At 44.3% G+C, this 14687-nt stretch overlaps 1 protein-coding gene across 3 annotated transcripts in view; it reads right to left on the minus strand.

The window, feature by feature from the left end:
- The window catches only part of HECW1 (HECT, C2 and WW domain containing E3 ubiquitin protein ligase 1), a 440242-nt gene that overhangs the window by 80177 nt on the left and 345378 nt on the right, over window positions 1-14687 (minus strand). For all 3 annotated transcript variants that reach the window (XM_038562644.1, XM_038562645.1, XM_038562646.1), the window contains 3 exons: window positions 12623-12762; window positions 10477-10598; window positions 8228-8413 (listed from right to left, as the gene is read on the minus strand). In XM_038562644.1, the coding sequence (XP_038418572.1) occupies window positions 8228-8413; window positions 10477-10598; window positions 12623-12762 (448 nt within the window). The remainder of the gene's footprint in view (window positions 1-8227; window positions 8414-10476; window positions 10599-12622; window positions 12763-14687) is intronic.

Raw genomic sequence — 14687 nt, forward strand, 5'->3', positions numbered from 1 at the left:
TGTATCTTTATTTTAGTTGTGCTTTTGATTTATATAAAATCTTACTTTGACTCCATTTAATGGTTCTGATTTTGAACTCTTCTTCCTATGATATTAATATACCACCATTGATTTTCTTGTTACAGTTTTCACATTCTATTAATATTTATTCTTTTATTTTTTAAACTCTCTGAATTATTTGAGTATGTCTTTTAATAAGTTGGATCTGTTTGTTACCAAACCTGAAAGTGTTTTCTTTTCATTTGTAGGTTTATCATATTTCCACCTACCATTATGACTATTTAGCTTGGCTGTACGTTTGTTATTTTGTTTTTTATTATTTCTAATTTCTTTGCTTCCTGGTGGATTTTTTGAGTGTTTTGCTATGTAAATTGTGTTTTGCTTGATTTTATTTTTGTAGATGTTTAAAACAAAAATCTTGCTTTCAGTGATACAAATAGTTGCCCTTTAAGTTGATCAAATAACTATATTTAGCCCTTGTTTTTCAAATTATCCAATTGGATTCCTCTTATACTCAACCATGAACTTAGCACAACTTTCCTTGCTCTGTTCATTGGCCTTCTTTTCTCTTCTTTGTCTATTTTATTCTAGGTTAGGAATATGATTCAAATAGTTCTTATACAATTATTCCATTTTATCATATTTTACTCCTTTCCAAAATATTTTCAAGCATTTTAACAATTATTTACATTTATATTCATGTATTTGATTTAAATATTTACCGCCATAGTCCTCTTACACTATGATCTCCCCATTATTGATTTCCTCTTCTGCTTCATTTGTGAGCCATTTGGAGAATGGCTTCTGGTGTTTTCTTTGGACAGGAAAAGAGTCCAGTGAGCTCTGAAATCTTGCATGTAGGTTGTTTTTCTAGTATCTTCACATTTGGATGACATCAATTTGTTTGGATATAGAATTTTGCGGCTGCAACTTTTTCTCATCAATAACCTGTACTCGTTGCTCTGTAGATTTTTTTTTAATATTTTTTTCTTTCTTTATTTATGATAGTCACAGAGAGAAAGAGAGAGAGAGAGAGAGAGAGGCAGAGACACAGGCAGAGGGAGAAGCAGGCTCCATGCACCCGGAGCCCGACGTGGGATTTGATCCCGGGACTCCAGGATGGCGCCCTGGGCCAAAGGCAGGCGCCAAACCACTGCGCCACCCAGGGATCCCTGTAGATTTCTATAGTTGAGTTTTATGGATGGAAAATTTTAAGCTTGCCTGATTTTTATTCTTTTTAAGGTAACTTTCATATTACCATGGCTATATATTGATAAGATTTTTAAAATTCCCATTTAAAGACATTCCAGAATATGTGTAGATACAGAATTTTAATTAACTTTACTATAACTCAGTGAGCACAATTAACCTGCCTATCTGAACAATTTATTTTAGAGCTCAAAATTTTATCTTCAATATTTAATTAATAATTTGATTTAGTTTTTATATGTAGAATTTAATTTTTACTGTTATACCTATTACTCTGGTTTCTTCCTTAGGAGCATCTATAAGTCATTCATCCAAGAGCGATTTTAATTGAGTGCAAATTATATCCCAGAAATATTCTAAGCCCTTGGAGTTTCATCAATGAGCAAAGATCCCTGCTCTCAAGGAGCTTAAGATTCTGTTAGGACAAACAGATGAAACAGCAAATCTAACAAATATATAATTTATATGGTGGATCACAAAGGCCGGGGACCGTCGGTGTTTTTGGTATTAAATTGGATAGGCCTGGCCGAGAAAGTAAGATATGTTCTTTTTGGTTTTTCTTTCCTTCCTTTCTTTATTTTTTAACCTTATTCCTTATCATTTGCATTCTTTCCTCACTTTGGGAGTTATTTCCCTGGTCCATTTCAGTGATTTAATTTTTTTTCCTTTTTAAAAAAAAATTCTTTTTATTGGAGTTCAATTTGCCAACATATAGAATAACACCCAGTGCTCATCCCATCAAGTGCCCCCGTCAGTGCCCCTCACCCAGTCACCCCCACCCCCCGCCCACCTCCCCTTCCACCACCCCTCGTTCGTTTCCCAGAGTTAGGAGTCTCTCATGTTCTGTCTCCCTCCCTGATATTTCCCACTCATTTTTCTCCTTTCCCCTTTATTCCCTTTCACTATTTTTTATATTCCCCAAATGAATGGACCATATAATGTTTGTCCTTCTCTGATTGACTTATTTCACTCAGCATAATATCCTCCAGGTCCCTCCATATCGAAGCAAATGGTGGGTATTTCTCGTTTCTAATGGCTGAGGAATATTCCATTGTATACATAGACCACATCTTCTTTATCCATCATCTTTCAATGGACACCGAGGCTCCTTCCACAGTTTGGCTATTGTGGACATTGCTGCTATAAACATTGGGGTGCAGGTGTCCCAGCGTTTCACTGCATCTGTATCTTTGGGGTAAATCCCCAGCAGTACAATTGCTGGGTCATAGGGCAGATCTATTTTTAACTCTTTGAGGAACCTCCACGCAGTTCTCCAGAGTGGCTGCACCAGTTCACATTCCCACCAACAGTGCAAGAGGGTTCCCCTTTCTCCGCATCCTCTCCAACATTTGTGGTTTCCTGCCTTGTTAATTTTCTCCATTCTCACTGGGGTGAGGTGGGATCTCATTGTGGTTTTGATTTGTATTTCCCTGATGGCCAGTGATGCGGAGCATCTTCTCATGTGCATGTTGGCCATATCTATGTCTTCCTCTGTGATATTTCTGTTCATGTCTTTTGCCCATTTAATGATTAGATTGTTTGTTTCTTTGCTGTTGAGTTTAATCAGTTCTTTATAGATCTTGGAAACTAGCCCTATATCTGATACGTCATTTGCTAATATCTTCTCCCATTCTGTAGGCTTTTAGTTTTGTTAACTGTTTCTTTTGCTGTGCAGAAGCTTCTTATCTTGGTGAAGTCCCAATAATTCATTTTTGCTTTTGTTTCTCTTGCCTTCATGGATGTATCTTGCAAGAAGTTGCTGTGGCCAAGTTTAAAAGGGTGTTGCCTGTGTTCTCCTCTAGGATTTTGATGGATTCTTGTCTCACATTTAGATCTTTGATCCATTTTGAGTTTATCTTTGTGTCTGGTGTAAGAGAATGGTCTAGTTTCATTCTTCTGCACATGGCTGTCCAATTTTCCCAGCACCATTTATTGAAGAGACTGTCTTTTTTTCCAGTGGATGATCTTTCCTGCTTTGTCGAATATTAGTTGACCATAAAGTTGAGGGTCCACTTCTGGATTCTCTATTCTGTTCCACTGATCTATGTGTCTGTTTTTGTGCCAGTACCACACTGTCTTGATGACCACAGCTTTGTAGTACAACCTGAAATCTGGCATTGTGATACCCCCAGATATGCTTTTCTTTTTTAATATTCCCCTGGCTATTCGGGGTCTTTTCTGAATCTTAAGATGATTTGTTCCAACTCTCTGAAGAAAGCCCATCATATTTAGATAGGGATTGCATTAAATGTGTAAATTGCCCTGGGTAACATTGACATTTTCACAATATTAATTCTTCCAATCCATGAGCATGGAATATTTTCCCATCTCTTTGTGTCTTCCTCAATTTCTTTCAGAAGCGTTCTGTAGTTTTTAGGGAAGTGATTTGATTTTAAATAGCATCATTTCTGCTCTGTTTTATTCCAATGCTATTGTATTTTGTTTTTCTTTGCAATCTTAAAATTAAGATTTTAAGATGTTATTTTCAGCCCACTTTTTTTTTAATTGTAGTAAGAACATGTAACATGAGACTTACTCTCTAACAAAATTTTAGCTGTAGTACTAAGCACCTGGTATAAAACAGCATTGTTAACATATGCCGCAGGTCTCTGGAGCTTACTCATCTTGTGTAACTGAAACACCCACTGAACCTAAACTCCCCCATTTCCTCTTGCCCCAGCCCCTGGCAACCACCATTCTGCTCTGTTACTCTGAAGCTATTTCACATACTTCATGTCAGGGGAATTACACACTGTCTTCCCTCTGGGACTGGCTAATTTCACCAAGCATAATGTCCTCCAGGTTCATTCATACCTTAGTGTGTCAGAATTTCCTTCATTTTTGAGGTTGAATAATGTTCCACTGTATGTATATATCATATTTTCTTTTTTATAAGTTTTTGAATTCCAGTTAAGATACACTGTAATATTAGTTTCAGGAGTACAATATACTGATTCAACACTTCCATACATCACCTGGGGCTCATCCCAAGTGTACTCCTAAATCCCCATCACCTATTTCCTTCATCCCCCTGCCCACCCACCTCTGGTCACCCTCAGTTTGTTCTCTATAGTTAAGAGTCTTCTTCTTGGTTTGTCTCTCTTCTTTTCCCCCCCTGATTGTTTCTAAAATTCCATATGTGAGTGAAATTATATGGCATTTGTCTTTATCAGACAGACTTATTTCGCTGAGCATAATACTCTGTAGTTCCATCCACATCTTTGCCAATGACAAGATTTCATTCCATTTTATGGCTGGTAATTATTCCATTGTATATATGTACCACCTCTTCTTTATCCATTCACTTGGGCTGTTTCCATAATTTGGCTATTGTAGATATTGCTGCTATAAACACTGTGGTGCATGTGTCCCTTTGACTTAGTATTTCTTAGTATATCTTTGGGTAAATACTTAGTAGTGCAATAGCTGGATTGTAGGGTAGCTCTATTTTTAACTTTCTGCGGAAACTCCATACTGTTTTCCAGAGTAGCTGCACCAGTTCGCATTTCCACCAACAGTGCAAGAAGGTTCCCTATTCTCTACATCCTCATTGACACCTATTTAACACTAATGTCTTAATGAAAGAAGATGTTATGTGAAAGATGCATTATGCACTGTGTAGTTTCATTAAATTAAGAGCAGCTCTATTACTATATGCTTCTACACATAAGTTTACAAACATACCTTTTTAAAGGTTTTATTTTATTTCCAATTAACATACAGTATAATATTAGTTTCAGGTTGACAATATAGTAATTTGACACTCCCCTCCACCACCCAGTGCTCATCATGACAAATGTATTCCTTAATCCCCATCACTTATTTAACCACTCCCCACCTCCCTTTTTATATACCACATTTTCTTTACCCATTCATCTATCAGTGGACATTTAGGTTGTTTCCATATTCTGGTTATTGTGAATAATGCTTCAAGGAACATAGAAATGCAGATATCTCTTTGAGATTTTGATTTCAATTCTTTTGGATATATATTCAGAAGTGGGATTGCCAGATCATATGGCAGGTCTATTTTCTTACATCTGCTTCCTCTCAGCTTTTTTTTTCTGTTCCTGGCTGCTCCTTCTTGTTCAATAGAAGTGATATGTTCCTAAACCATTTTGGGTATGATAAGCAGGTACCTTTTAAATTTTTCTGTTTTCTGAAAAAAGTTATACTATGAGATATATTTTTTTTCTCAGATAAAGGTTCTGTTTCCTTCATGTAGTGGTAGGTCTTCACAGGTTCCTTTTTATTTTGCTGTTGTGTGTTCATTCCTTAGTAGAGGTTGGCTCCACCCTATGCTGGCCACAGACAGAATGTCACCTGCCCCACCACCTGCAGCCACACCCCCTCTCAGATGATAAGCCTCCTCCTCACTCAGGCCTAGAATCCACTTGCGGTCCACAGCCAATCTCTACTGAAGCTGGAAGAAGGCTGTGACCTCCTTTCTCAGGCTTTCAAGACAACAGATGAGTCAGATGCCATTTGGCCCTTTACTCTGGTCCTCCTGAAGTGGTGCAACTTTCAGGGCACTGTCCCTGTCCCCTTTTGTGGGGATGATCATGCATTCAAAGACATCAAACAGCTAGCCCTGGTCCTTCTATTCCTACCACATATACCCTAAACACGAAGGCTGTCATCTTGCATGTGTCAATAAAACAAGAAGTAGATTGGCCAGAGTAAGAAACAAGAAGGTAATGTGGCATTCTGGAACCTTCTCTGGCATCTATGAAGATATCTTTTGCATAGAGAGCTAGCACCACCTGATTTTTCAGTGAGTGGTGTTCCTAAATTCCAGACTCCTGTACAGCACATTCTCTCCAAGTCAGAGGGATGAGCCTGTAGGATAGAGTCCAAAAATGTTTTTCTAAACCTATCTCCATTATCAATGGGCTTTAGCAATGAAGTATTTTTGTATTTTCCCCAGTTGCCAGTCTGATGTGATTATTTTTTTGTATGGATAATTCCCACAGACATTACTAATCTGCTGTATTATCATGGATTCCCACATTCACTTATTTACTCTACACGTGGCTATAAAATCATGAAGGTAATAATAATTAGTGCTACTTTATGATGAACAAAGTGGGGCTCAGAGCAGTAAAGGGACTTGCCCCAGGTCACGTGTTTAGAATGGGATGGGGCGGTGCTCCTACACGTCCCCCTACTCCTATTTTACCCCCTATCCTCCACTGTTCCTCTCTACTCTATGGATTGTGATAACACATTTCTAATTTAAGGCTACTTTCCCCCCAACAATTCAGTACTTGGTATGCTTCTTAGAGATTTTGTCTGCCAACTCTGAGTCTGTGTGCGCTCAATTAATAAGGAATTCGATCATTTTGTGTGTGTGTGTATATGCATTTCGTCACACAGCTGGTTTGTGTTATAACTGAAAGCAAAACTCAAGTCTTCTTCATTTTAGGACTTCTTTCTTGTATATGATACCATCTCACTAAACAGAATTAGGGGAAAATGTTTTGCCAGAAATTCTCTTATACGCATTTCAAAATAACTAAAATTCTTGGTGCATGTCTCAGCTGCTGTGCTTCTTTGCTGGTGTGATGAGCCCTGGAGGAACAGGGCTGATGGCTTGGGTGGGGGTTTTCCTGGCATTCCACTGGGCCTCTGGCTAGTTGCACCCTAGTGGGAGAGCTGCGTGTAGTTATGACCTTTGGAAGATCTGAGGCTAAGCAAGTTGTTTGCATTAGTGTGCTATTTGCATAATAAACCGTAATGACCCTTTCTGTTCATTGATTCATAGTGGTGGACTCTTGGCAACTTAGTTAAGTAATAAACGTAAATATGGACCACAGACCGCTGAGATGAGGCCTGTGCACCCCAGCTCTGATGAGATGTTCCTTTACTTTCTGTCCTGGCTTAACATCTTTATTTCCCACTGTGACGCACATCTCCAAGCCCTCACAGCATAGTCACTGTCATTCCCTTTTACATCCAGTAAAAGAGAAGGTCCTTAGGAGCAGATTCTGGCTATAGTGGCTTTTCTACTACATAAACCATGTCCCCCACCCCAGGCCCTCTTCCAATTCAACCAACTGCCCAGGAGCTGGTCCTACGTACTTACTGAACTAACAGACTTGCATTAGTGGACCATCCTTTCTTCACATCAGAGAGTCCAGGTCCTGAGACATGCTAAGGGGTTTGTGGGGAGGAGTTTGTGGTTCCCAGGGGACAATGACACCCTATCAGCCCACTTTGGGGAACTGTGGCTTCACACATTCACCATGACAGAGGACAGAAACTGTGTAATGCAGTTTCCCACTGGGACATGTCTACTGACAAAACTCGTGATTCCTTTGACCCTAAAAGAGGGAGGGATTTACTGCAGATCATAAAAGATTACACAGAGACATTTCTTTAATAAACGGTTTGGCCTGTCCTATAAATACATTGATGTGACTGGTGGTGATTAAGAAAGAACAGTTTTGCTGTAGCGAACTCAGCTAGGCTTCTAAAGCATCGCTGGGAAAGATGTTTTGGCTAAGGTCACACAAAGGCAAAACGCAAGCCAGGAATATCACATGGGCCCAATATGCCCTGCCCGTTTGCCAGGTGGTTTTAATGAGAACTGAAGGCTCATTAGGAAAATCACAACAAGTAATCTAATAATGCCATTCCCATTTAACTGATAATTTCATTCCCTGAGAGTCAGCTGTCTAAGGAGGCATAACAATAGAAAGGTCATTGAACAGACTCTGCTTTCAAGTTCCAAGCACACAGGCAGCAGTTCTCAACCGGGCAGGATTTTGCCCTCCAGGGGACATCTGTGGCAATATCACCAGTTGGTGGGGCTGCTACTGGCATCAGCGGGCAAGAGGGCAGGGATGACACTCCACAGCCTACACAGGTCAGAAGCCCTGCTGCCCGCAGTTACCTCTCTGTTCCTCCTGGTGGCTGATGGCCTGTCTCTGAGACACACCTTTCCTGTCCTCCCCCCTCACTTCCTCCTGGGTCTTTTTCTGATACGGAGCCCTTTGATGACAGGAGTCACACTCACCTTTCCCTGCTGGTCCGTTTTGATCTCCCAGCCCCGGGGCAATTCCAGCCTCGTGTCTGCAAACATGTTGATGAAGTTCACCAAGTCGCGGTTGTGCTGGTAGCGCTCGAAATTGCGGGCGTCCCGCCGGACCTTCAGGATCATGTGCTTTAAGCAGGTGCTACTGGTGAAGACTCGGTAGGCACCCTGAGGGGGGGCCAGGGCCCATTGGGATAGGGTGTTGGGGGGGGCGGGTAGGAAAAGCACAAAGTACGCCTTGAGCGCCTTGACGTACTGCAACCTGATGGCTAACACAGTGATTTCTCGTGGCCTTGAGGGGGCAGCCTCAGAAGGGGACATCTTGCTCAAAAATTCAATGTGCACTGTCAACACACATGGACCCGTTTGTGATCTCTAGGGCATTTCCGCAGCCTTGGGCACTGTCGTCCTCTGGGTGCATCTCAGAGGTTCCCCTCCTCCTCCTCCCCCTCCTCCTCCCAGAGCTAGGCCAGGCTCCCTTGGGTCTCCCTCTACTGCGGGAAGCATTGCTCCTGTCTCTCCCCTGCTTTTCCTGCTCTGGCTGCACCGGTCTGCCCTTGTTCCTCTTCTATGTCTACAACAAGGAGGATCCATTTAGGGTCCCTGGGGATCGAAGGCTAGACTTCAGAGGTGTGTCGCCAACTTTTGTGTATGGAGGGGTTGGGGATGAGAAGAAAGGGAGAATGCTTCAGGAGTGTCGAATGGTGACCTTATGGTAGTACACAAGGCTGGTGTGCATGTGGTGAAAGCAAACACTGCTCGCTGCCGGGCAGGCTGGTGCGGTGGCTCTTCCTGGCCAGGGGCCACCTGATGCCAGTGCTTCAGGGCAACAATATCTGGCATCCTTGTCCCCCTTTGTGACTCACCCCTGCACCAGTGAGCAGCTGCTCTGGGTCTAACAATGGATGTCCCGGAGGACTGTCAAATATAACCTGCAAAAAACTGGTCTCCTCCCTGGCCACGGCCTCTGTCGCCTAAACAAATAATTGCACCTGCTAATGGAGACACCCACTAACTCAGGTGCTCAAAGTGGAAAGGACTCAGACTTTCTTGAGTCCTCACTCTTGCCCTCCTCCATCACCATGCTCCCCCTTTCTATATGCCTGGCCCCTTCCTCAGGGGGGGCCTCCATCATCTCTCACCTGTGGGTTGGATCAGCCTCTAACCTTACCGCCCTTCAGTCTTCCTGCGCTTCTACTGGAGAAGATGTTTAATCAAACACCTGATCCTATGAGGCAAATGCCTAGGACTGCTGTTGGTTCTGCTGCTTCTGAAGTATAGCTAGGGCTCCTTTTCATGACTTACCCTGAGTTTTGTTACTTATCCTCCAGCCCTTCTTCCCACCTTTGCCCACCACGTCCTATCCTCGCAGACCCGACCCCAGACCCCTTCACAGCTGTGTCCTTCTTCCCTCTCTCTGGGGCTTCTTCCCACCCACTTGCAACCTTCCTGACTCAATTCAGCAGCCACCTCCTCAGGGACGCTCTCCTATGTCCCATCTCCTGTGTTTCCAGAGCCTTTCATTCTTCCCTGAGGTTGGGCCCTGTCCTGTCACTTCAGACTGGTCTCTGTACATGTCTGTTGCTCCACAAATTGGGAAGCTTGTGCTGTTCAGGTGTCACACTGCCTCTGTGACGCCCGTACCTAGATCTGCATCTGTCTACACAAAATGTTCATCAGATGAAAGAATTAATGAATCTAGTGATAGCATGTCATTGCTTTCTTGAAAATACAAAAAAAGAGATAAATAATCATATATGTAAACATATTAAATTTAACTTAAGCATGATACTTCAACAACTAATTTTATTAAAAGGAAAACTAGATATTTATCTAAGATAAATCTATATTAAAATTTCCTTAATGAAGGTGATTTTATAAAAATGATTCAGGCTGAAGGGAATCTGTCAACTTCATAATCTTATTCCTTTAAAATTTTAACAATAATAGAAACACGGATTTGTTTCTAAATGACTTTCATGGTTCTTAATACGTTTGAGCCCAACAAAAACCTGAAGAAGCAACAGCATTGCCAAATCCAGCTTTTTTCCCCCCCTTTGTGGGGGGCCTCACAGACAGTAAAAAGAGTGGATCAAGCTGTTTTGTTTGTTTTCAATCTTGCCTGAGTTAAAATGCTACCATCTATAATCTATCAAATAACTTTTGCAAAGGAGTGTTTTGAGTTTTTGATGGCAGCCAGGTGGGCTCCCTGTGTGTTCTGGAGCACTCACATAGTTGGCGTGTAGTATGGTGAAGAATTCAGGGTTGGTGATGAACTTCACCGCTGGGGACTGCAGCAGCAAGGTGATTTTTTGTGAATTCACCGGAGAAAGTGACCCTTCTCTCCTCAGATCTGCAAAAAGTGAAGCAAAGCAATGAATGCATTGGAAAATGTCATTTCAAATACAGTACTTCTCTCTCTACAACCCCCCTGCCCCGGCCTCCCGTGTATTGGCCTCTATGGGGCAGCTGGAGCCGACTGCTGTCCCCGACAGTGACCTGATCAGGTGTCATAGTGTAGGACCAGCTGTCGTATCACTGTGCATGTGCCAGTTAAGAGTCATTATTTCCTACGAGTGCTCCTGCATGACTTCAGTGAGGTCCAGTGCTTGAACATCTCGTCCCTTCTACTACAGGGGCTTTTTTCTTCTTTTCTTCAGGAGTTGCTAAGCATAGTCATGGTTGTTTGCTGAAAGGAGCACAGTTCTTACCTTCTTGCATCCACACCCCCCTGCATGAGACTGTGCAGCTTCTCCCCCTGTTGAACTGAGCTAGCTTGTGCCTTGCTTCAAGTAACAGGGCCTGGCACAAATTCCAAGCCAGGGCTTCGAGAAGTCTGTGCATCCCCACTGTCCCTTAGAACGCTGCCACCACTGCGAGAACAAGCTTGGGCCTAGTCTGGTACAAGATGAGAAGCTAGGGAGCAGGCCATGTCAGGCCAGCTGGCCCACAGCTGACTGGAGAGCGGACTCAGGACGCGTGTGTGAGCCTGCTGGGGCTCAGCCGCTATTGCCCACCTGGGGGACAAATGCAGGGCTGGAGGTTTAAGCTTCCACACTTTGGGACAGTTTGTTACCCAATACCAAACTCAGAAAGAAACTTTCTCTTCCTTTTTGCCTTCTGCTTTCAATTATTCGGCTACTTTATCACATCTCTGAGAAATTAATAAATAGAAATATGTAAACCAGGGGATCCCTGGGGGGCTCAGGGGTTGAGCGTCTGCCTTCAGCTCAGGGCCTGATCCTGGAGGTCTGGGATCGAGTCCCACATTGGGCTCCCTGCGTGGAGCCTGCTTCTCCCTCTGCCTGTGTCTCTGCCTCTCTCTCTCTCTCTCTGTGTCTCTCATGAATAAATAAATAAAATCTTAAAAAAAAAAAAAGAAATACCTAAACCAGTCAGCGTAGCTAGTGTCTCTGGTAAAATGTAGAGAAGGGACACAATTCCAGTGGCTGGTGGGACTGGGTATGTGCACGACCATGCCCACTGTTGTGCCTCGCAGGAGAGGGTGGACAGCTGGCACAACTGCAGGCACAGGCCTGCTTGCTCCCCCGCGCCCGAGCTTCCGACGGGCCATCATTCGGCGCCCCCTCCGAGGAAGTGCATCGGGATGTTGCTGCGATGCCCTTACATCGTTGCAAGCAGAAGAGCTGAAGCCAGTCTTCTGTGCCTTTTGAATATTCTCGTCTGAGCTGCACTCAGGCAGATTCAAAGAAGTGAAAAGCAGGCCCCTGGCGGATGCCTGGCCACCGGGTTAGGCGCACAGGTGCGGGGGGCAGTGCTAACGGTAAGCTCCCCGGGAGACCCCTTGCTCCCAGGTTGCTGCCTCGGGGGCACTTGTATTTTATTCTAAATGCACACAAATAATTATTCCTAGTCTTGGCACGGAGCCTCTTTGAAGTAGACCATGAATTTTCATTGCATTGCTTTTTTTTTTTTTTTAAAGATTTTATTTATTTATTTGAGACACGCAGAGAGAGAGGCAGAGACCCAGGCAGAGGGAGAAGCAGGCCCCATGCAGGGAGCCCGATGTGGGACTCGATCCCAGGTCTCCAGGATCACACCCTGGGCCGAAGGCAGCGCTAAACCCCTGAACCACCCGGGCTGCCCTAATTGCACTGTTTTATTTATAAGCGGAAAATTCTTAAAGCCACCAACAAATAAATTCACTTGACGAGAAATGATGAGGCCCCTGGAAAAATGGCCTTGATGCACGAGTATGAGGTTTCTTACTTCTCCTTTACGTTCCTGGTGGGAAACTCCGGTGTGCTTCCCACTGGGGGCACCAAGCCTCTTCCCCTTCCACCCTGAGCCCCTCAGGCCATCCGTCCCCCGGGGCAGGGTAGGGGTCACAGCTTCAGCCCCCCGCACCCCCCTTACCTAAGCTTGACTGAGAAGATTCGGCCTCTGAGTCGCTCCCACCTCCTCCACTGCCTCCTCCTGGGACCTGCTCACAACTTTGGTTGCCAGAATCTTCTTCGGGCCTCTCTGTGGCAATAGTTCGCTGGATATTTTGATACCTTTGCATCAGAAAATGGAGAGACGGGAGTTAACTTTTGCTTCTTGGCTTGTTGGGGGCTGATGCTCTGAATCAACGAACTGGAGAAATCTGTGAAGAACTGTCTTGAATGTCAGGAAAGGAATGCCGAAAGTTCCCGTGAGACACCAGAACAACTGGCAGCACGAGGACCCCCCGATGAACGGACTTCTTTCTGTTTTGTAAACTGTGACACGTTTCAAGTGTCGTGACTTTTTACACATGAACACGGATAACTGGTCACAAAACACACACAGCCTCTGGCCTGCATTAAACTAAACCAGACCAAGCCTAGAACGAAGGTTTGGGGGAGAACTTAAAATGTTACAACTAAGATGATCAAATTATTTTCACATTATGGTAATGAGTCGCCAAATCAGAATAATAGTTCCACTCACTTATCTTTAACTGATACCACTGACAGGAACTGTGGAAACACTGTGACATGCGGGCCCACAAATGAATGTTTCCTGCTGATCTGAAGGCTCATCTTATTTTTCTTCCCAAGTTGACGATGCATCCAGTCAGCCGGCCAGTCCATCACCTTCCCAGGTACTTACTGAATATTTGCCACCTCTTCCAATATGCCCAGGCCCTGTGCTGGACTTTTAGACCCAAGTCAGGATGAGAATGCGATATCGTCTTCCGAGCGCACAGGGGAATGGCAGGTAAGCCACGACTGTGACAGTGTGAAAAGGCTGTCCTGATGTGTGAGACACAGACGAGGAAGCACCGGGGTGCCTACGTTTGGAAGCCAGTATGAACCTGTGGGGAGCTTGCAGGGAAGGAATATAGAATCAGGTGCACAGAGGAGTTCACCCTTGGGGAACCCCGAGAAGCTCGCCGGTGGTACCAGGATGTGTGGGCCTCAGGCAGGTAGGTGAGGGAGCCAACACTGGAAAGGGACCTGCAGGAGAACAGGCAGGAGGGGAGGGAAGATTGTGGTGTGGGTCTGGACGTGTTGACCTGGAGGTCACTGATTGCATGCAAGAGCCAACGGGCAAGGGAATGTGCCACACGAGTCCTGTGCCCAGGACAGAGATGTGGGGGTGGAGGAGGAGGTGTGAAGAGAGGAGGAGAGCGAGAGTCCAGGGAGCAGTGAATACCAGGTCTCCAAACACAGTCCAACGTGGGGCAGGGGACGTACCGTTAGAGACAAGGTCTGCTGTGGCAGGCCTTCTGAAGACCAGAGACCTCTTGACTTGACCTTCAAAAGGAATTCCTTTTTTAAAAAATTTTTTTCAAGGGTGGTCTCCAGACCACTTGCAAGAGAATCAGCTGGGTGGTTGTTAGGATCACAGAAATGGAGACAAAATTGAAATCTGCATTTCTAAGAAGTCCTTTAGGTAGCATTACCTGCATCTAGGTTTAAGAATCACTGGTTGCTTTCTTTAAGTAGTGTTTTATCTAGAGAGGCTCTACCACTCACTCCTGACACATCAGGAGACACCCCTGCCTGCAGCAGACACTGCGAGACATCCCTGAGAAGGCCTCTAATAAGACAACATAGAGGGGGGCAGGAATGGGCAAAGGATTGTATAGAGAAATGCCCTTGTTTATTTTCCACGTCAACATGCCTGTGGCCAGCAGGTCATGTGGAAGGGGACGGAAGGTTGTGTGTGACATTCTCTCTGATGGAACTCAGGAAGTGCCACCATGGTGGGAGGGACAGAGTGGGCCAGTGAGAAGCTGCTGAAGTGTGTCACCTTGACCAGGGGAGGAATGGGACTGCCGAAGACCCAGGGAGCTGCTGTCGGGAGGATCCCCTACATGAGTCACGGCAGGTTGCATTTGCCAAAAATGGCTCAAAGTATTTTTAGTCCCACATGCTCTTCCAGAACCGAATTACTCATCTGTTAAGAGGTAGGATCAATAAACCCTCCCCTTGAACCTGGGATGTTCTTGCGG

Source organism: Canis lupus, chromosome 18 (genome assembly GCF_011100685.1).
Source record: "Canis lupus familiaris isolate Mischka breed German Shepherd chromosome 18, alternate assembly UU_Cfam_GSD_1.0, whole genome shotgun sequence".
Taxonomy (NCBI): domain Eukaryota; kingdom Metazoa; phylum Chordata; class Mammalia; order Carnivora; family Canidae; genus Canis; species Canis lupus.